The sequence below is a fragment of the Enhydra lutris genome, unplaced genomic scaffold (assembly GCF_002288905.1).
Source record: "Enhydra lutris kenyoni isolate GAN:26980312 unplaced genomic scaffold, ASM228890v2 scaffoldscaffold17, whole genome shotgun sequence".
NCBI classification, from domain to species: Eukaryota; Metazoa; Chordata; class Mammalia; order Carnivora; family Mustelidae; genus Enhydra; species Enhydra lutris.
The window spans coordinates 19,768,234-19,791,261 of NW_019154101.1; the positions used below are offsets into that span (position 1 = coordinate 19,768,234).

General features: G+C 38.0%; 1 protein-coding gene across 1 annotated transcript in view; it reads left to right on the forward strand.

Annotated features, from left to right (window-relative positions):
• LOC111147758 (ring finger protein 217) overlaps positions 1–23,028 on the forward strand; it is a 132,301-nt gene that overhangs the window by 79,934 nt on the left and 29,339 nt on the right. The window contains exon 2 of the mRNA XM_022503989.1: positions 12,159–12,392. Coding sequence (XP_022359697.1) covers positions 12,159–12,392 — 234 coding nt within the window. The remainder of the gene's footprint in view (positions 1–12,158; positions 12,393–23,028) is intronic.

A 23,028-nucleotide genomic window follows, 5' to 3' on the forward strand; every position in this document is an offset into this window, starting at 1 on the left:
GGTGGTACACTTTTACCAAGAAAGCTAGGGAGAAGAAAAGATTTCAAAGGATATATGAGAAAGAGTTAGAGAAGTGGGGTATCTCCCTGGGAGAAACAACTGAAGGGACATGACACCTTGTCTTCAAGTGTTTGAAGACCCTTTACCAAGAAGAATGGGTAAATACCTCCAATAATACCTAGGAGAAAATTAAAAATACCTTGTGTTCAGGGAACAAAATTGTGAAACTCCTACATTGCTCTTCTAGGTCAACATGTCTATTTTGCAATAATTTTCCCTGAACCTATTACCTTAAATATGCCCAAGATTTGAGTCAATGGCACTACTCTGACTACTGATAAATCCTCCAAATCACTCGTATTTGCATTTTGCTTTCTTATTCACTTTTCAGGGTTGTTCAGAGAATTTACTCTAATTTATGGAAGGCCAAAAAAAAAAATATTTTTCCACAACTAGACCACCAATGGCTTTTTCTTTTCCTTGCTTTTGGCATTTTTAAGATATTTAAGCATATTTTGAGGGCCAAGAGAAAGAAACTAAGGAGGAGGGAGAGATAGTTGTTGTAAAAGGTGTTCTGTGGGTTCTGTAAATGTTTTAAAGCTTACAGTTGTTTCTAGTTTCTGAAATTTTCACTTGTTTCTTTTTACTGAAATTAAACCTTTGGGTAAATAAATAAAATAAAATTGTCTTCCCTGACCCACCAGAGGATTGCTAATTATTACTTTGGTACTAGATCAATGAAAAATGCCATTTCCTGTTTATTACTGTGAACTGTATATCTATATTTCCATATCTATGTGTCTGTATTTCCACCCTTGGTTGGATTTTTAAGAAAATGGGGGCACTTTTGGTGTAAATCATAATGTTTGTCTTATGTACCTCAGCATTCAATCCTCCTTTTTGGAATACAATATATTCATGTAATTTGTACTTTATATTCCTTTAAATATATGCTTTTGAAGGAAGAGCACTGAATTATGAATGAGAATACTGAGTTCTGAATTATGAATGAGTGCAGGATTTAAAATGTTCTCAAGAAATAAGCATCATAAGTTTTTAATTTCTAAAATTAATTTTGTGAAATATTATTTTCTAAATATCAAGGAAGATAGTATTACCCAATTTTTATTGCATTTTCCCTGTCAGGAACTGTTCCAGGTATTTTACACAAATTAACTCATACAGTCCTCTCAACAACCCAGTTCGGTTTGTACATTGCCATTCCGGTTACACGGATACAAATGCTCAGAGTCTGGAATCTGCTCTTTTAGCTACTGCACTCTACCAACTTTTTTTAGCTAGAGCTAAAGCTTTAGAAAGCTTAAGTGCACTTAAATTAAGTGCTTAATTTTGTAAATTAGCACACCCCTTACACATACACAATTTTAGAGACAGCAGGGAATCCTAAAGGTGAATTAGGCCATTTCCAAGAGTGTTGGTTGTGTGAGCCCCTGACTCAAGGACACTCAGCCACATACATAGCAGCAGAATCTTACCTCTGATTTCCATTTCAGGGTCCTTTTTGCAAATTACCTGCGAGGTGTCTTTATATTCTGATTGTAAGAAATTGGAATATCTTGGGGCACCTGATTGACTCAATGGGTTAAGCCTCTGCCTTTGGCTCAGGTCATGATCTCAGGGTCCTAGGATCGAGCCCCGCATCGGGCTCTCTGCTCAGTGGGGCGCCTGCTTCCCCCTTTCTCTCTGCCTGCCTCTCTGCCTACTTGTGATCTCTCTCTCTATCAAATAAATAAAATCTTTTAAATAAAAAAATTGGAATATCTTATTTAGATTAACATAATGGTGGGGAAATCAGAGTGGATAACATGTAAACCAAAAAACTCAAAATTACTATTTTAGAAATATCTCCCTCTCTGATGGGTGACCAAATATCTCGTCTGTTCTAAAACTTTGTCTTCCAAAAAGTGAATTTTATCATAGTTAAATGAGTATGTATTCATTCTGTTTATCCAAGCACACATTACATATACATATTTTTTTTTTAGATTTTATTTATTTGACAGAGAGAGAGAGAGAGATCACAAGTAGGCAGGCAGAGAGAGAGGGGGAAGCAGGCTCCCTGCTGACCAGAGTTCAGTCTAAATAGTTCATCAGTACTTTGTTTTGAAAAATCCCTTCATATTTAAAATTTGAAAGTTATCCTCTTAAAGAATCTAGGGAATTTATCTTACTGATATACTTGCCCACACGTGAATAATTTACATATAAGAGTATTCACTGTGGCATTATTTGCCATAGTAAAATATGTCCCAAAAAACAGTCTAAATGTACAACAATATGAGAAATAAGGCTGGTTATAGTACAGTGGAAATCAAGCAGTTATTAAAAACAAAAAACAAGGAAGTCCTTCCTATGTGATATGAAAATATCTTCACAGTATATTGTCAAGTGACGAAAACAAGGTGATTATTATTTGCTAACATTTGGATTTAAAAAGGGACAAAATACATATATTTGCATTTCTTATATGTGCTAAAACATTTCTTGAAGGAAACAGCAACCATTTGGTGGGATGGATAGAATGCAAGTACGGTTATAAGAGAGAAATGCTAATTTTTATCTACTTTATACTTTTTGGTTTTTGAATTATGAGAATTTCTGACGTTATGCAAAAAGCTGAATTAAAATTTAAAAATTTTGGGGCACCTGGGTGGCTCAGTAGGTTAAAGCCTCTGCCTTCAGCTCAGGTCATGATCCCAGGGTCCTGGGATCGAGCCCCACATCGGGCTCTCTGCTCAGCAGGGAGCCTGCTTCCCCCTCTCTCTCTCTGCTTGCCTCTCTGCCTACTTGTGATTTCTGTCTGTCAAATAAATAAATAAAATCTTAAAAAATAAATAAATAAAATAAAATTTTAAAAATGTTATTAAATGAATAAGGGAGCATGAAAATTTGGGTGAGAAGAAAGAGAAAGAAGTTTAACATAAACAGGTGATTGTGTATAGAAAAACTCAGTTGCATGATTAAACAGAAAATTAACACTGCATGAATTATATCGTTAATATTTTAACTATTTAAACATTATTTTACTGACTCTTAGCTATGAGAACTCAATTAGCCTTTAAAATTACATGTCATTTTGGTATTAAGTTTCATTTCCCTGATAACTCATGAAGTTGAACACACTTTCATGTTTGCTGGTCATTGAACATCCTCTTTTGTGAAGTGCCTTGACTATTTTTTCATAGTTGGTTGTCTTCCTTTTTCTTATTGACATGGAGGGGTTCTCTATATATCCTGGATGAACAAAACCTTGTCCTTGCATATTGCAAATATCTTCTCCCGTTCTAATTTACAGTCTCACTCTCTCCACAGTACCTGTTGGTGAGCAGAGGTTTAAATTTTATTTAACCCAATTTATCAGTTTTTTTAGTGAGTATTTTTCATGTCACATGTAAGAAATGTTTCCCTTCCCTGAGATCATGAAAATATTTTCCTCAATCTTCTTTAGAGGTTTTATTGTTTAATATTTTAGAATTATACCACTTGGCTAGAGGTGGAAGTCAAGACATTTTTTTTTAAAGGACATTTCAGTAAACCAGAACAATTTATTGAAAGAAATTGTCCTCCACACTGCCCCGTAGTGTCAATGCCTCTGCTGTCCATATGCAAGTTGCTCTATTTGATACCCTTTTGTGTTCTGTTATCTATCATTATCCATCCTTATCTATCTTTTTTTAAAAGATATTATTTATTTATTTGACACAGAGAGAGAGAGACCACAAGTAGGCAGAGGGACATGGGGATGGGAAGGAAGCAGTCTCCCTGCTGAGCAAAGAGCCCAATGCAGGGCTCGATCCCAGGACCCTGAGACCATGACCTGAGCCAAAAACAGAGGCTTAACCCACTGAGCACCCAGGAGCCCCCATCCTTATCTATCTTGACGCTAGTGTCATACTATTGCAATTACTGTGGCTTGATGATTCATCTTATATATGGTAAAACAAGTTCTACTACTTTGTTTTTCTTGATCAGGAGTATCATGACCGGGGCTCCTGGGTGGCTCAGTCAGTTAAGCGCCTGCCTTTGGCTCAGGACATGATTCCAGGATGCTGGGATGGAGCCCTGCATCCCATCGTCTGGCTTCCTGCTGAGCGGAGAGTCTGGTTCTCCTTCTGCCCCTCCCCATGCTCACACTCTCTCACCCTCTCAAATGAATAAATAAAATCTTAAAAAAAAAAAATTATCATACCATTCATAAGTATTTTACAGTCAGCTTGTGATTTTGAATTCACTTTCTCTTCAAAAAAAGAGAAAGAAACTGCAGGAAATTTTATACATAAAAATGACTGAATTTATATTTCTATCATATTGAAACTTCCAAGTCAAGACCCAGATATATCCCACCATTCACTTCTTTTTATTGTCTCAAAAATGTTTCAAATATATCTGTGGGGTAGTATTATTCATCTTTTGGATTTATTAATACTTCATGTTTTTATATTGCTATAAAAGATATTTCTTAAATATTATTTTCACATCACTTGTTACGAGTTACAGAAGTACATTTGTTTTTTGTGTAGTTGACCTATTCAGCAACCTTGCTAAATTCACTTGTTAATCCTAACAGTTTATCTGTAGATTATTTTGGGTTTTCTGCATATGTAATTACATAATCTGCAAGAAATGGAGGAATTTATTCTTCATTTCTGATTGTTTTATTATCATTTCTCTTCTCTTCTTGCATTGGTTATGAGCTCTAGTTAATGCTGAATAATGGTGGCAGTGCATACTTGACTCATTTCTGATCTCAAGAAGAAAATTTTCAGTATTTCATCATTGAGTGTGATGGTTATTTTTTGTTTTTTTTTTAAATAAACATGCTTTATCATTTTAATGAAGTTTTCATCTCTTCCTAGTTTGCTAAGATTTTAACATGAATGAATGTTGAATTTGTCAAATACCTTTCCTCTTTCTATGGAGATAATCATATGATTTTTCTCCCTTATTAATGTGAGTTATACCAATTGGTTTTGAATGTTAAACCAAACTTGTTTTCTTACAATAAACCTTCTTAGATCAGGATATATTACCTTTTTCTTGTATTGTTCAGTTTGGTTTACTAATATTTTGTTTAGGATTTTTGCATCTATGTTTATGAAGAGATTGTCAATAATTTTCCTTTCTTGCAATGTCTTTATCAGGTTTTGGTATCAGGATTTTGCTGACCTAATGAAACAACTTGAACAGTGACCCCTCCCCCCACACCCATTTCCTTATTCTTAAAGAGTAGTTGTGTAATATAGGTATTATTTCATCCTTAAATTCTTAGTAGTTTAACAGCAACCCACTTGGGGCTGAAGTTTTCTGTTTGGGAAGATCTTTCTCTGTTGCTTATTTTTTTTTTAAGATTTCATTTATTTGAGAGAGAGCACGAACGTGGAGGGGGCGGGAGGATAGAGAGAAGCAGACTCCCCACTGGGCAAGGAACCTGCTGGGGGGTTCGATTTCAGAACCCTGGGATCATGACCTGAGCTGAAGGCAGACACTTAACTGACTGAACCACTCAACCATCCATCTCCTCTGTTGCTTTTAAGATACTTTTTTGTGTTTGGTAGTTGGCACTTTTACTTGCTGTGCCTAGGTGTTTTTTCTTTACATTATTCTTGCTTGGGGTTGAGAGAACTTCTGGGATATTTGGTTTGATGTTTTTCGTTAGTTTAAAAAAAAAATTTAAAGACATCTAGCACAAAGCTCTGTACTCACTGTTGAGTAAACAGAAAAGCATATCTATCAGTAAAGCAGTGCCTTTCCTGTATTCACTGATGATAAAGTCATGGGGAAATCCATGAACCTGAAAATGAATCTGCTTCTATGGTGCTCCATAAAGTAATTAATGCACAGAAAATGTTTAGAACAGTGCTTGGCGGGGCACCTGGTTGGCTCAGTAGGTTGAGCATGGTCTCTTGATCTCAGGGTTGTAAGTTCAAGTACCATGTTGAGTGTCTCTACACTCAACTTTAAACTTTAAACTTTTTCAACTTACTTTAAAAGTAAAATCTTTAAAAAAAAAAAAAAAACACTGTTTGGCATGTAGGAGGGGCTGTGTCCATTTCATGATTGGTGTTGCTTTTGTTGTGATAGTCAATTCTCCTCTGTCATATTAACATGTTCCTTTTTGAGGAAAGAGGAAATTGGTATCAAGTGAACAAAAGTTGGAGGCACCCTGTAAACTATTATGACCAACACTTAAAACCAAGATCAAAGTCATTAGGCATACCTTTGGTAAATCGAGCTTCAAAGTCCCAAGTTTTAAACGTTCTCTGTCTTTTCTTTGGATGATTTAATTAAACTGACACTTTTCCAGAGGCTTCCCCCCTTACCTGTGTCACTGAATTACTTTTGAGTTGCCCCAAGTGGCAAATTCTCCTTTTAGCTTGAATGTTAAGTGAATAGTAGTGTCTCCTGGAGACACTTGGAGACTGTTTTAACATTAAGTAATTTTGTCTTACAAGAATAGACATATTTTTGTTCAGAAAAATTGTAGAATATATTTTTCAGTGATATAAATACTGGTATTAGAATTGAACATAACACAAATTCAAAATATCTTTGGGGGCATCTGGGTGGTACAATTAATTAAGCATCTGACTCCTGATTTCAGCTCAGGTCATGATCTCAGGGTCTGGAGATCAAGCCCCACATTGAACTCTGTGCTCAACAAAGATCTTGAGATTCTTTCCCCTTTCCTCTCCCTCCCACTCTGCTCTTCCCCTACTTTCTCTCTCACTCTCATTCTCAAATAAATAAAGTTTTTTTTTTAAATAAAGTGTCTTTGTTTTAAGTATAGTAAGTACATAAAATCCTTGACAGAAGTTAGATGACATGTTATTTGAACTATATTAAAGAATCATTGTCATTTGAGCAGATATTTGGTATCATGGTTATGTATTTTTTTTAAAGATTTTATTTATTTATTTGACAGACAGAGATCACAAGTAGGCAGAGAGGCAGGCAGAGAGAGAGAGGAAGAAGCAGGCTTCCCGCTGAGCAGAGAGCCCGATGCAGGGCTCGATCCCAGGACCCTGGGATCATGACCTGAGCCAAAGGCAGAGGCTTTAACCCACTGAGCCACTCAGGCGCCCCTTTGGTTATGTATTTTAAAGAAACTGATTTTTTTTAGATCGATACTGAAATAGTCATGAATGAAATGACATGATGTTTCCTATTTGCTTCAAAATAATATGGGTCAATGCACAGAAGAAAGAAGATTGGCCGAGAGTTGATAATTGTTGAGACTGGAGAATGGATACTTAAGGATTCATAATATCAGTCTGTTTATTTTTGCATATGCTTATGATTACCCTAATAAAAAAATGTTTTAAACAGTGGGTAAAATATTAAATGAATTAGTATCATCAAATCATCAGTTACTAGAAGAGACTATCAACACAAATTTGATTGCCGTAGTCTCAAGTTCCACAAGGGCAAGATTTATAGCTTAAGCTACTTTATATCCTGGACCTGTGTCTTTTACATGTAATATTGTAGGAGCTAAATATATGGTTTTTTGGATGAATTAATGAACTTTATTCTTGTTGCTATAATAAATTCGCAGTGAATCCTTTCCAGCAAATATCACATATCCATGTAAACTGTATTTTATTAGACACTTCTCATTGAGTAGCATTGGCTCAGCATCGGATTATTCAAGCCAAAATCCTAGAATTATCTTTGCTTCCTTCTTTAACTTCATCTTCAATATCTGGTCCCTCACCAAATCCCATTGGTTCCACTTCCAAAATGTGCCCCATATCTGGCTACTCCTGTCACCTAGTTGCATCATCCATCACCGACTGTCTAGAGGGTAGAAACAGTCAGAGACCACTGGTAAGAAGAAAAGTACAATCCAGAGTCCTATTATTCTCCCAGTCTCCACTTCTCCCCTTCTACAGTCCATTCACCAGAAAGAGCCTAAGTGATGTTCCTATCACAGCAAACAAGGCCTGTGTGCTCTGGCTCATTTGGACTGTATCTTAGTCACTCAGTTCTGTTCTGTGAACACAAACCCATCAGACACCTTGTACCCTGGAGCCATGTCCTTGTTTCTGTTGCCTGGACTGTCTTCCCCAGTTTCTCTGCATGATGGGCACTTTAGTTCCCCGTCCAAGTTCTCCCTTAGGGATACCATCCCTGATGTGTAGTTTCCTCTAGCACTGACTATGAACTGCCTGGCTTATTTACTTATCACGCATTTCCTGAAAAGAAGCTCTGTGTCTCTCTCCCATCATTTTTCCAGAGTCCACCATGATGCCTAACTTGTAAAAACCACATTTCATTGAAATCTAAGACATGATCGATTGTAGGTGGAAGTATTATATTATGCGCCACCAAGAAAATAAAAACTGCAATTAAACTATGGCACAATGCTGAAGACTATTGATGATAAACAATCCTGACTTTTGAGATATTAAAATGCTGAAAAAAATGTTTCCTTTAACTGATGAAACACGTATCTTGTTGAATACACAAATGAATACACTTTGCTTAATCATGATTACTAATCTGGGGCGCCTGGGTGGCTCAGTGGGTTAAAGCCCTCTGTCTTCGGCTCGGGTCATGATCCCGAGGTCCTGGGATCGAGCCCCGCCTCGGGCTCTCTGCTCAGCAGGGAGCCTGCTTCCCTCTCTCTCTCTCTGCCTGCCTCTCTGCCTACTTGGGATCTCTGCCTGTCCAATAAATAAAAAATGAAAAAAAAATCATGATTACTAATCTGCTAGTGATGTTTTTTGAGGAAATTATTCTGAGAAAGATACGTAGAGGCCAAGAGATTGCATAGGTCATGAGTAGCATTTTATTATGAAAAAGGATAGTATTAGTATGAAGAACTATGAGTAATTCAAAGAACTGTATGAGTAATTTTTTCAAACTACCAATTACTAGCTTATCAGCAATGATTCAAATTTTGTAGATCCTGGGTGGGCCATAAAACTTGAATTCTCAGAAAAGCCTTTAAGAGACTCAAGCAGTTGTCCTGGAGGTTGATTCAGACCCTAAACTTGAAAAAGAAGGAGGGCAGAAAAGATGGGGACAGACATAGATTCAGAGAGAGTTCGTAGTGGGAAGATGAGGAACCATGATCATGTTGCATCTATCTGCATAATAAAATAGAGATTATTTGGTTTGGTGCAGTGGGGTAGGGATTTTGGAGCTTTCAGAAAGAAGAGAAGGTATGGAATAAGCCAAATGCATAGAGTTTGAGAGCATGAAGAAATTGTGCGTTCTATGGAAATCGATAGGTATGCAGACAGATTGGAAAAACACTGAAGAAAACAAGGTCTTCTGGTTGGATGTCAGATGGTAAGCCATACCTAAAGTGGTGTGGTGTGAGCACTCACTGCTGGAGAAGTGACAAGAGAACCTGCTCCCTTGAACTGCCTTGGATTGTTCTGGTCCCTAAACTATATTCCATTTCTCTAAGAGCTGACTATCCCTGGGTGGCTCTGAACTCACTGCTTCTATTATTATCCTTTCTATGGCTAAAATAAATCTATAGGGGAGTGAGGTCAGGTTCAAACATTGACCTGGGAAGAAAAAAATTGACTCCCATCCTCTAAACTATGCTGTTCCTCAATAAACACGAGTCACTGGAAATGGCCCAAGGGAGCTCCTTCTATGTGGAGTGAAAAGAAATTGTTTTTCACTTGCTGAAAACTGGAGGGGTTTTTGTTTTGTTTTGATTTTTTAATTTTCTTATGAGAACATCCAGACTTTGGGGACAGCTTCATGCTCTTGCCCTTATGCTCTGATTCCAGTTCATCTGTATGCCCTTAGCTTTCTACACCTGACTTTGTGGTCCAGGCTTACTGATCATCTTTCAGGAGCTCTAAAGCTGTCATCTTAGGTTAGGATGCTTGTACCTTAGGGCAGCATACATTTGATCCATTTAGGAGGTGGGGAAAATTGGGAGTACCCCTGCTGCAGTGCCATACTCTCTTACTACCCGGCCTTTGTCCATGTTGTACCTTCTGTTTGCTTGAAACCCCTTCACCCAGTTTGGCGAGGTCCTACTAATCTTAAGATCTCGCTTGAGGGGCACCTGGGTGGCTCAGTGGGTTGAGCCTCTGCCTTCCACTCAGGTCATGATCTCAGGGTTCTGGGATCGAGTCCTGCAACGGGCTCTCTGCTCAGCGGGGAGCCTGCTTCCTCCTCTCTCTCTGCCTGCCTCTCTGCCTACTTGTGATCTCTGCCTGTCAAATAAAATCTTTAAAAAAAAAAAAAAAAGATCTCGCTTGAAACTTCATTTCTTCCTAGAAGGCTCCTCTGAGTCTCCGAAGTGTCAGTTCCTGAGCCTCCCACATGTCCTCTCCTGACACCCTGTTTCTACCTGTCAGGCAGACTCACGGCTCTGGGTCATGATCACCTCTTTGCTGATGGGCACTGCAAACTTCTGTGCCTAACCCCAGTACCTGGCTCCGAAGCAGGCTTGATAAACATTGACAGAATATTAAAAGAGGAAACATGTATTCATTTTTTAAAGGTTTTATATGCTTTGTTAACCCAGTTTCTAATAATGTCAGAGGTGGGTTTTTTTATCTGTTTAAAAATCTTCCAAGGATTTATGTCTTGAGCTATAACTGAAAACAATGTATTAGAAAACTTAATTGGGTTTATAATAACATTTCATAACTCTAACGAGTGTAATAATAAATCTGATTGCAGCTATAAGCAGATATCCTAAAAAGTAAAAATATTATTTTGGGCTGATATTTGAAAAACCTTTCTAGATTGAGTTTTGTACAATAGTTGTATAAGATTATGTAGCAATTGATACTTTCAGCAGGTTGATCCTAAGAAGGTTTATCTAAAGCCAGACTCCTTCATTTCATTATCGGTCTGGCTCATGTCCTTTATTCATATTAAATGTATCATCCCATGCATCCTTCAGCCTGTGGCTTTGTAACTACTCATCGTCAGTCTGTGCCAGATAAACAGCAAAATTAAAAGCAAAGTTACTATGATGTCGGTAGTGTGTTTTTTCAATTGTTCTTTGTAGTGATGTTTTTCTTCTCCCAGACAGCATAGTTTTTCCCCATTCCTTCCTCAGTTTTCATGGAGGGCTTTTTCTCATTAAGGTCAACAGACCTCTTAGAATGTCAGGTTCACCCAAGTGAAAAAGAAACAATTTAGCATTTTTTTGCCGTTTGGAACTTTTGCTGCCTCCCTTTGCTATATTAGGATATGCAAAAGAGATTATGATGCCATGATATATAAATACAGTAAACGCTTCTTGTTCAATACTTATGGAAAACATTTATGGAACTCCTTAATTCTAAGTAGTTTATTTTCTTCATCTTTTGAAATTTGGTTCTGTCCAGACTTTATGCTTTTATCTTTTGCTGTAATCTTTAATGCTAACCTTATCTAGAATCCCATACCAAATGCTAAATGTAGCATTCTAGTACATCCTTCTCCTCTCTCCTAACCTAACTGTGGTCCTGGGAAGAAATTCATTTTATAAATTACATCAGTTTTAGCCAGATCTTGTATGGATTTTTTTAAAAAACTAGTGTGATTGGTGTGATTTTCTTACTTGTTCCTCTGATTCTGGGGACATAAAAACTACTGTGTGTTCATTACACAGAATAGTCAGGGAAAATGAGGTTATTACTGCAATATTGTTAAACTAGTAGGTGATATAAATATATATATATGTATGTATATATACACACACTTTCAAAATCCTTTTTTTTTTCCTTTATAGTAAAGCCACCCTAAGTTTAATGTTCAGACTCTGCAGTACGCTTGGAAAATCTGAACTACCTTTTTATCCTTTAGCTGCCTTACCCTAAAGGCAGCTAAAGCCACAGGCTCACCAAAGAAGCAAATTATCATCCCATCCTTCTGGAAAAAACCCAGAAGGATGGGATGATAATTTGCTTCTTTGGTGAGCCTGCGGCTTAGGTCCATTTAAGTTCACAAATATGATAAGAGAATGCTTTGGAAACTTTATATAGTGATTATTTTGGTACTGCCTGATGTAGATACCAAAGTGATTACCATTTATTATGTTAGAAATCCTGAGAAATGATGGATAATCCTTTACTGTAATCATGACATAACCAATAATATATGAGGAGGAAAAAGAATAGAAAGTTAACCAGTGCCTTTTTTTGTCTCCCATTTGCTCTTTCACACAGGTACAACTTGGCCAAGTAGAAATCAAATGCCCTATCACAGAATGTTTTGAATTCCTGGAAGAAAGAACGATTGTCTTTAACTTAACACATGAAGATTCCATCAAATATAAGTATTTCCTGGAACTTGGCCGTATTGATTCCAGCACCAAGCCATGTCCTCAGTGCAAGCACTTTACAACCTTCAAGAAAAAAGGACATATCCCTACCCCTTCCAGATCAGAAAGCAAATACAAAGTAAGCATGTTCACCAGAGTTGTGGGTTAGATGTCACATGATGCCAAATTAGGCCAACTTGTGGTGGGCATTAAGTGGGCTTTCTTCCCTTACCCAAGTCTAAGGTGAGTATATATTGGCTGTGATTCTGAATATAAGTGGTTTGGGGAGGCTGATGATAAGAAAGCACTCTTGAGGATTTCCTTAAAGTTTTTCTTTGACTTTAACCATGTTCAAAATTCATTTAGTAGCCAAATGGAATGACTAATCTTTTAAAGTAACTGTCACTGCTATTACTAAATATTAAGGAAATATCAATCCTTTTTTTTTTTTTTTTTAGTGTAAGTTTGACTTTTTCGGCAGACCCAACGTGATTCTCCTCTGGCTCCATCTATAATAAGTGAATATAGTATAAAATGCTATTCATTCAGGTACAAAATGCCAGTATGAGCTAGACTGTAAGCTAAGTTTGGGGGATGCAATGGCAAATGTGACATAGTCCCTGCTCCAAAAATGTCTAATGAAGGTGAGAGAGATGTATGTTCTAAAATGACGGTTCAATATGATTAGTCAAAAGAAGAAAACAAAAACAAGAACCCCAGTACACTTGCGCTTTGAGAACACTGATGGAGGAGAAGAGGCTAGGACCTGAGGAGAGACTTCTTGGAGAAGACGTAGTTCTCCAGGCAGATAACCAGATAAACATTGGAGAACACGTTGGAGCAAGGAATGAAGGAATGAGTAAGAGCACAGGCCCCGAGGCTGAGGCGGCCACACTGGAAACAAATGCTTGGTGGGGCTGGTGGGGCTGGTGGGGAGACAGCCAGCAAGAGGCAGCTGTGCAGGTACTTAAAAGCAGATCATGTTGAGTCTTACACTGAGCCCAGAAGTTTGGATTTAATTCTGTAGGCATTACAGAGAGATCATTCTGGCAGCATTAGCGGCGGATGTCACGGGAGGGCAAGACTGAAGGCTGGGCGGCAAAGGCAGCCATTGTGGGAGCTAATCCCTGATTCACAGCGCCCGCTGTCCCTCACCATTACCTGGGGGTCTCTTAGACAACCAGTGCCCCGGGCCCAACCCCCCAACAACACTCTGGCACATTTTTGAGCCTCACTGGGTGTTGCTAGAGTGTAGCAGAACTGGGAACCTTTGCAGTAAATGAAACAGGAAGATGAAGTCTGTGGCCCTAGATTTTCATCCTTGTCATTACAGTAGAATGGCAGGGTGAGGTGATTTCAAAGGCTGTGTGAAGTCCTCTCCGCTTAAGGTAAGTCTTAGCCCGCGTTCTGGTCTTGGAAGCAGTGGTGGTATGGTATGCATTCTGTAGCTTTGAGGGACAGTGGTTCAGCAAGTACTTCCCTCCGTGGGTTGCAAGGATGAGCTCCAGCAGGTTAGTCAAAACCTCTTAATGAGTAACTGGGCTTTGAAATGGCTTGGCTCTCATAGTCAGTTCTTTTATTTACTATCTTTGTGAAGCCTAGGCTCATAAATAGCAGGAAACACCCCCTTTTTTTTCTTCTCTAAAAAGTACCTTTTTGAGGTTGCAAAACTGTATAACTCAAATAATACACTCACAGTGATTTTGAATACTGACTTAATAACAAAAGCATACTTTTATTTGACTCTGTATGTTCTTAAAAGTTATTTTTTTTAAAGATTTTAGTTATTTAGTTATTTGACAGAGAGAGAGAGACAGTGAGAGAGGGAACACAAGCATGGGGAGTGGGAGAGGGAGAAGCACGCTTCGTGTACAGAACAGGGAGCCCAATGCGGGGCTCAGTCCCAGGATCCTGGGATCATGACCTGTGCCGAAGGCAGATGCTTAACAACTGAGGCACCCAGGTGCCCCAGGTTAAGTTATTTTTATTCCAATTTTATGTTGTTGATGGGATCAGAAATTGCTAGTTTTGACAGGACTTCTTATCTCATAACAGCGTATTTTTTTTTCTAAATTTTGTTTGGAATCATATATATATATATATGTACATATATGTATATATACACACACATATAATATATATTTTAGTGTAATTTATTTGTTTATAAAATATATGTTGATACAATTAATATATATTTATAAAATATATGTATATAAACTCAGATTATACTATTTTGGAATTTTGGTAATTAAAACATGTATGCATAGAGTCAAAGTGAAAATCATTCAAAAATATACTGTTTTTATGAAATGGGTGAAAGGTATAGTGTAAGGTGCGATTATAGCTGTAGTAAAATTTTATAAATCCCATTTCACCCCCAGATCACTAAGTCCTTTGGTGATGAGCATTATTTATCAAAATGTGCATGTATTGAGAAGGAAATATGTAAAAATTAAAAAATATAAGATCCAATATTTGTATAATTTTGAGTGAACCAAGGGCATCCTGACAACATTTCCCTATGTCAGGCTTCCTCCAATGTCCATCAGTTGGGTTGTAGGTAAGAAGAGATGTAGGGGGCAAATGAATCAAGACCTCAAACTTAGTAAGCTCAGTCTTTTATTTCTGATGAACAGAGGAGAAGGATATTTGCTTTAGGAACAGGAGCAACTCAACACAAAATAAACATTTTATCATAAGCAGTGGAAATTCTTGGTAATGGGTGAGGGATGAAAATCTCAATATAAAGTAAAACTATTAAAGAATTTTCAAGAAAAATATAGCTACCACAAAATTGGGGGATGATTACTGTTATTACTCATCTTTAGAAGATCTCTAACAGAAAAGATAAATAATCCCCCCATTCTATACAGTACAAAGTTCTAGGGATAAGTCACACAATTCCTGAATCAAAGATTTTTAGTATTTACTATAACATTTAGATAGCATTTTCCATCATTAAACTGTAAACTCTTATGTTAACATTAACTACTTGATTTGCATGTCCATACCTGTCTGGATATTATGAGTAAGGAGAGCTTGGACGAGGATGCTTCGGCAAACCAACTGTGACTTCCATGGTTATAGCATAGCACCCTACATTGAGACTGTTACCCTTCTTCTCTGTGGTAAATGAATGGCTATTTTTTAGGTTTGCTCTATTTTAAAAAATTCTGTTTTCCCAATAACAGACCCCACTTCCAAATGGTATAGTCCATTATAACTTTAAGAGTATTGAATTCAAATACCTGAATGTAATGAACTGAGTCATAACACAACAGAAACAAAAAGAAAGATTACTATGAATGTTTTACATGTCTGAGCAATTTAAAATCTCTTTATAATATTGTTTACAGCCTAAATGGGTTTTGTACCTATTGATGAAACCCTTATAATAGGTATTTCAATATTACTCTTTTGGTGTCATTGAATTATAATGTTGTGATCCAAGATGTCACTTCTTGAACATTTATTATGATCTCTGTCATTGAGAAGCACTTAAATAGAAGGTTAAAATTGCTTGGAAATATCACAGCTATTTTATAACAAGAAATACCTTTTGATACATCTCACATGAAATTTGAAATCTAAAATATCATATACGGGATTTCATTTAAATAGGTTTGTAAATACCACTTTTAATTTTTTTTTGTACTTTGCATTTGAAAAGGGGGTAAACAGAATATATCAACAAGCAGAAAGAAGAACTTCTAGGTGCCAATACGTACTTCCAAGCCCTCACTCATCATCTCCCTTCTAACAAAATTTTGAGTACACAGAGCTTTTCATTATGTTCTGAACTCCATTAAACTACTACTGTATCAAATAGGACAAGTATATTCTTTTTTTTTTTTTTTTTTTTAAAGATTTTATTTATTTATTTGACAGAGGGAGATCACAAGTAGACAGAGAGGCAGGCAGAGAGAGAGATGGGGGGGGAAGCAGGTTCCCTGCTGAGCAGAGAGCCCGATGCGGGACTCGATCCCAGGACCCCGAGATCATGACCTGAGCCGAAGGCAGCGGCTTAACCCACTGAGCCACCCAGGCGCCCCAGGACAAGTATATTCTTGAATGGAGAGATTACATTGAGACAACCTTGCCTTTGTGCAAATTCAGTCTTTCTCATTAATAATATTTGTCTTCTTATTCCTACAACTCTTGTCATGAGGCACAATATTTTACCATTCCATTTCTTCAACATTAATTTCAAATCCAATAAAAAAATCTAATGTCTCACCGAAACAATTCCTAGAATGTATTAGTGCAACTGCATATCAATACAGTGAACACATTAGCGATGGGAAAATGAAAATGCTGAAGTTGTGGCTTTAATGGTGCTCATGTGATGCCTGGTGACAGACACATCCCCAGCACCAGAAGTTTTTCTCCATAGCTACTATCATTTGGGATTTTATGGTGTTATTGTGTGGTTATTTGCTTAAAGTCTCTCCCACTCATTTCTAGGAGGCCAGGTCCAGGCTTGCTGACTGCTGAAAAGCTGTGTCAAGCCCTGTGTCTGATAGATTGCGCTCTGAAATTATATTTGTTGGAGGAAATAATAAATGGGCCAATGCATATATAATAATGTGTACCATAGTAAATGTGGGTAGAAAATGCTGAGATCACTGGGAGAAGAAAGGACAGGAGAGATTAGAAAGACTTCAGTAAGAGTAAACTGAGCTTTGAAATGTTTAATTTTCCAAGCTGGAAAAGGTGGGTCAGAGCACTGGCTTCCAACTATGTTTAAACTCAGTCTGCCACATATGAGCTCTGCCCCTGTGAGTAGAGTTTTCACATGCTTTACTGGGGTTAGTAATAGTACCTGTCAGAAGGGCAGATTAAGGATTAAACAGGGTCACACATGTAAAGTGCTTAGCACCATGTCTGATGCATCCTAAGTGCTCAACATTTGCTAGAAATTATCATGTTTGCTCTCATTATTAGGCAGTGGCCACAGAATAAGCAACCATGAGTTATTGGGATGGAGATAGAGGAGTCAAGAACAAGATAGGTGGAATGAAAGTTTGGGTCACTGATGGATGGTGGGAACAAAGGAGGGATGATATTGACCATGTCTTAAAGAAGAAGAACAGGCTTGGGGAGTGAAAAACAAATTCGGTTTGAAATGTATTGATGATGTTAAGTTTGAAGACCCTTGGGGCTTCAAAGAGATCTCTAAGAAGTGTGAATCTTATGAGAAGGGATCTGATGACAAGCATTAATATTTGAGGAGCCTGAGGCAGAGGGAGGTGACTTTCACAGAAATGGATAAAACATATTCTGAAAGGTAGAGAAAGTGATCGTTTTTCATGAAAAAGAGTTGAGAATTACAAATGATTAAATATAGTCATTTTATGCCTTAAGAGTTGTACTGAGATAAGGGCAGTTCTCAGTTTCTTTCCTATTTCCCAGCATAGACCAAGAAAATGTCCCCCTCTTTATACTGATTTGGACTAGGTTGAAGGGAATGCATAAACCAACACAGGGAATGTGTTAGAGGTCATTTTCTTTATGGTTTCCTTGAGGCAAAACTAATATAAACCCCACTCTTCTTCCCACAAATAATAAACAGAACCTTGAAAATTCACAGAATGGTGCTTTAATTCATTGTAAAGTGAAAGAAAAGGAAAACAGTAAAATGTCCCGGGGAAACTCCCTCTGTGTTCCTACCTTATATAGTTAGCTGTCTTTTTTTCCCTCTCTTTTAATTATTAAAACCTCTGGGAAGAAATCACATTTTATAAAACTGCAAATACATTATTTTCTTGTGTGGTAAAAGAACTTTTCTAAGGTCTTTGTAATCAAATCAATAGGTTTGCTGTTCCTAACTAATGTACTTTAAAATGTGCATAAGTGGAAGGCTGGAATTGTGGTAATACTCAATTTACCCTCTTCCTGTGTCTGTTATTTAGCCCTCTCTGAACTGTCCTGCACTCCAGAAAGTTGCCCCTTTGAATGGCTTTTCCAGACTCCCTTACATCTCGATTCCTATTTGGGTTCAGCCAACTATTGCCATTGGCAGGAGACAAAAGGGTGGAAGGAGAGAATAGTAGATAACGTTGCTTCCTCACTCCCTTCCTAATTCAGTACAAAGCTCTGGCAGTAGCTGTGTCCTTCTAGGACTGTACCTCCCGCTAGGTGGTCCCTCCCCCATATTTCTAATTCTCACTGAGCTGCAGAAACCTCTCTCCTCCTTTGTCTCTTTGGCGCTAAGAGTGACAGTGGCTTCCCACTATGTCTACTTCTGGGCCCCTGCCAGTCCTTTGTTCAGATCCCAGCTGCACGTCTTCAGTTGTGCCTCTAGTAAATAATTTTTATTTATATTAATCCATCAATCAATATACTTGAGCTTTCTTTTAGTAAAGATAATTTGAGAATTATCTTTGTAAAACGTTTGTGTAAAAACGTTTAAGGGTTTCCTGTAAAAAGCATGCTGCTTTGCTCTTTGGTTTTTCCCCAACACGATTGCTTTAAGTTGACAATGTTTATAAATTGAGAATCAGACTGTGCATGAGCCCTGCAAGATCGGTTTATCCTGTGACACATACCAACTTCTCTTGGCATTAATGCATCATTGATGTTAGGGGCTATAGAAAACAAGTGTAGTTTCTTCAATGATTGTTGCTAGAATGGATTTGGGAGGAAGGTAAAGATGGAGTTGTCTAGACTGGTTTAAAGAAGCCAGCTTAGGGGCGCCTGGGTGGCTCAGTGAGTTAAAGCCTCTGCCTTCGGCTCAGATCATGATCCCAAGGTCCTGGGATTGAGCCCCGCATTGGGCTCTCTACTCAGTGGGGAGCCTGTTTCCCCCCCTCTCTCTCTGCCTGCCTCTCTGCCTACTTGTAATCTCTCTCTCTGTGTGTCAAATAAATAAATAAAATCTTAAAAAAAAAATAAAGAAGCCAGCTTAAACAAAGGGTGTGTTATATATGCTAACTTTGAAAAAAAAAAGTGCAATATCCAGCTATGATGCAGATCCACTGAATTTTATTAGGATGCAATTTTCTAATATTTACTAATGAGGTGCTTTGCTAAAGTTGTTCTTTGTTTCCTTTATTGATGTATAAATTAGCCATAATATTTTATGGAATCTTTACTTGAACTTCTAACAACAAAAACCAAAGACCAGAATTCATTTAGTATCCTAACCTACATTTGATGTTCAAAAAAATCCTACAATAATTATAATAATCAAGGCCCATAGCTACCATAAATTGAACTACAATGGGACTGAAAACTGTTTTTGTTTTTTTTTTCTTCACTACATCATCCCTTGGGTCTTCAGCACAAGAGACAAGTTGAAGAATCATTTCTCACTGAGGACATGCTAAAGAGTGGGTAAAAGTAAGCCACATCTGGTGCTCATTATGAAATGGTCTGGAAGATGTTAGGGCTATGCATTTCTCACCTACCACACTCTGTACTCCTACCTTGCCATACTTACCCTCTCAGATCTTTACGGGAACCTAATGCAACCATCTACATGTGCATAAGTCCTCTCTACAAAATACTTACAAGTAGCCATTCAGACACCGATTAAACACTTCCATTTTTTTATTAATTTTTAAATTTTTTTATAAACATATAATGTATTTTTATCCCCAGGGGCACAGGCCTGTGAATTGCCAGGTTTAAACATTTCACATCACTCACTATAGCACATACACTCACCAATGTCCATATCCCCACCACCGTCTCCCGACCCCCCTCCCCCCAGCAACCCTCAATCTGTTTTTTGAGATTGGGTCTTTTATGGTTTGTCTCCCTCCCGATCCCATCTTCTTTCATTATTTCTTTTTTTTTTTTCCTACCCCCAAACCCCCCATGTTGCCTCTCCAATTCCTCATATCAGGGAGATCATACGATAGTTGTCTTTCTCCGATTGACTTATTTCACTAAGCACAATACCCTCTAGTTCCATCCATGTCATCGCAAATGGCAAGATTTCATTTCTTTTGATGGCTGCATAGTATTCCGTTGTATATATATATATATACCACCTCTTCTTTATCCATTCATCTGTTGATGGACATCTAGGTTTTTTCCATAGTTTGGCTATTGTGGACATTACTGCTATAAACATTCGGGTGCACGTGCCCCTTTGGAGCACCACGTTTGTATCTTTAGGGTATATACCCAGTAGTGCAATCACTGGGTCATAACGTAGCTCTATTTTCAGTTTTTTGAGGAACCTCTACACTGTTTTCCAGAGTGGTTGCACCAGCTTGCATTCCCACCAACAGTGTAGGAGGGTTCCCCTTTCTCCGCATCCTCGCCAGCATCTGTCATTTCCTGACTTGTCAATTTTAGCCATTCTGACTGGTGAGAGGTGGTATCTCATTGTGGTTTTGATTTGTATTCCCTGATGCTGAGTGATGTGGAGCACTTTTTCATGTGTCTGTTGGCCATCTGGATGTCTTCTTTGCAGAAATGTCTGTTCATGTCTTCTGCCCATTTCTTGATTGGGTTATTTGTTCTTTGGGTGTTGAGTTTGGTAAGCTCTTTATAGATTTTGGATACTAGCCCTTTATCTGATATGTTGTTTGCAAATATCTTCTCCCATTCTGTCAGTTGTCTTTTAGTTTTGTTAACTGTTTCCTTTGCTGTGCAAAAGCTTTTGATCTTGATGAAATCCCAATAGTTCATTTTTGCCCTTGCTTCCGTTGCCTTTGGCGATGTTCCTAGGAAGAAGTTGCTGCGGCTGAGGTCAAAGAGATTGCTGCCTGTGTTCTCCTCAAGGATTTTGATGGATTCCTTTCTCACATGGAGGTCCTTCATCCATTTTGAGTCTATTTTCGTGTGTGATGTAAGGAAATGGTCCAATTTCATTTTTCTGCATGTGGCTGTCCAATTTTCCCAGCACCATTTGTTGAAGAGGCTGTCTTTTTTCCATTGGACATTCCTTCCTGCTTTGTCGAAGATTAGTTCACCATAGAGTTGAGGGTCTATTTCTGGTAAACACTTCCATTTTTAAGAAACTTTCTACTTAGAGAATCATTCCTTTCTATTCAAGAATTCATTGTTACCTTCAAGCTGAGATCTGTCTCTTGCTTTCTCCTATTGGTCACAGACCATCCTCCTGTTTCCTCAGATACACTATATAATTAGATGGCCCTCCAGCTACTCTAGGTAGTTATCTCTGTGAGATGTTAGCCTTACTGTGTTGTTTTCAGAATAGATGTTTTGTTGAGAATGGGGTGATGCCATCTGCTCTGGCTAGTGAATTTGTACTACACAATCAGGCAGAATCTTCCAGTATTATTTATATTCATCTATGAAGAGGTAGGTCCTCAGACAAGAAATAAATTCAGGCAGATACTTCTCTGGGTCTTGCTTTCTAGGTTTAAAGGAAGAGTCTATAAATGTTTAAAGGTGTTTCCAGGAAGCAGAAGCAAAATAGATTGGTATGAAATAACGATTCTCAAATTAGGGAGAGAGGACTCTTTTCAAAGAATAAAACTCTTGGAAGAGTATGCCTCTCAGTTGAAAATGAAAGCCAGTATTAAAGTGAAAGTATTGTGCAATAGTGTGTCACATATGTAAAAGGATCCTGGAAACCAATATGAGGGATGTCGATAAGGCTGTTTGTATGAATAACCACTACAACTCTGTATAGTTTATCTTGTCATGTGTTAACAGTTTTTTGAGTTTTTTTGTTTGTTTGTTTGTTTGTTTGTTGTCCTCATTTGATCCCTCACCTTTAGGAAAGTTTCCCTTTCATTTTCCGGCTTAGTTTCAGCTATGCTCCGAAAAATTAAGGCAAGGGTCACTGGGCCACTTTTGGACTGTGTTCAGGGAACAGTGCCTTATGCAGCTTGCATGTTACTAGCACTATACGGTATTCAGGGAGATATCCCCAAGTAGGATGGGACTAAGGGAATAATATTAGGGACTAAGAATGGAGGCAAGAAGTCAAGCCCATGTTTTGCCCTGTGGAGAACCTCCCTCCACTGCCACTCTTGCTTTAAGATTTGATCTGATAAGGGAGCAGATAGTGCTTCCTTGAAGGTATATGAGGCCCTGCATCAAACACTACTTTTCTCCTCTCTATGATACCCTGTACTTCTTCCCAATCTTCTCGTCTTCAAGAAAGACATCTTAAGTTATTATAAAACTTTTTATAACCACGAGATTTCCCTCTTATGTCTATATTGATCAGTTTCCTTAGGACACAGCCTAGTCAGACAGCCATAAGTTTTATGTTTCATTTAAGAAGTTCCTAGACCACAGTGTATTTTGAGAGACACATCAAGGATGTAGGAACATAAATATAAGACTAACTGAACCCTGTTTATTGGACACTTCAGCAAGGCTCAGGACTGAAGCGGCTGAAGTGGCATCTCTTTTTGGGCCCCATGAGAACCCTTGCTCTCTCCCTAGTGCTCTAGGTGCTTTCAGGCCTCTGTGGAAGCTTAGGCTGGGCCCTCAGCCGGAAATGTTACTCTAGCATTGGCCCCAGTGACATTCCATTCAGCCTTCAAGGCAACCTTCTTTCTGAACATTAGCCTCCCAATCTTCCCTGAAGCACCTTTCCTATGATTCCCACTTGTCCAAGCTTCTCTTTTAGCAGTAATTACATGGTTTGATAGCTCTCTGTGTTTGTACCTGTCCATCTTCAATAAATTCCTTGAGGATAAGTGTTTTAATTCTTTTGTATGTGCCTAACACAGTACACTCAGTACCTGCTACTTGAAGTTGCTTAATAAATATTAGTTGAATGGGCAAATGAATCAATGAGTATGTTTCATTATTGCGTATCTATCTTACCCTGTAGTTCT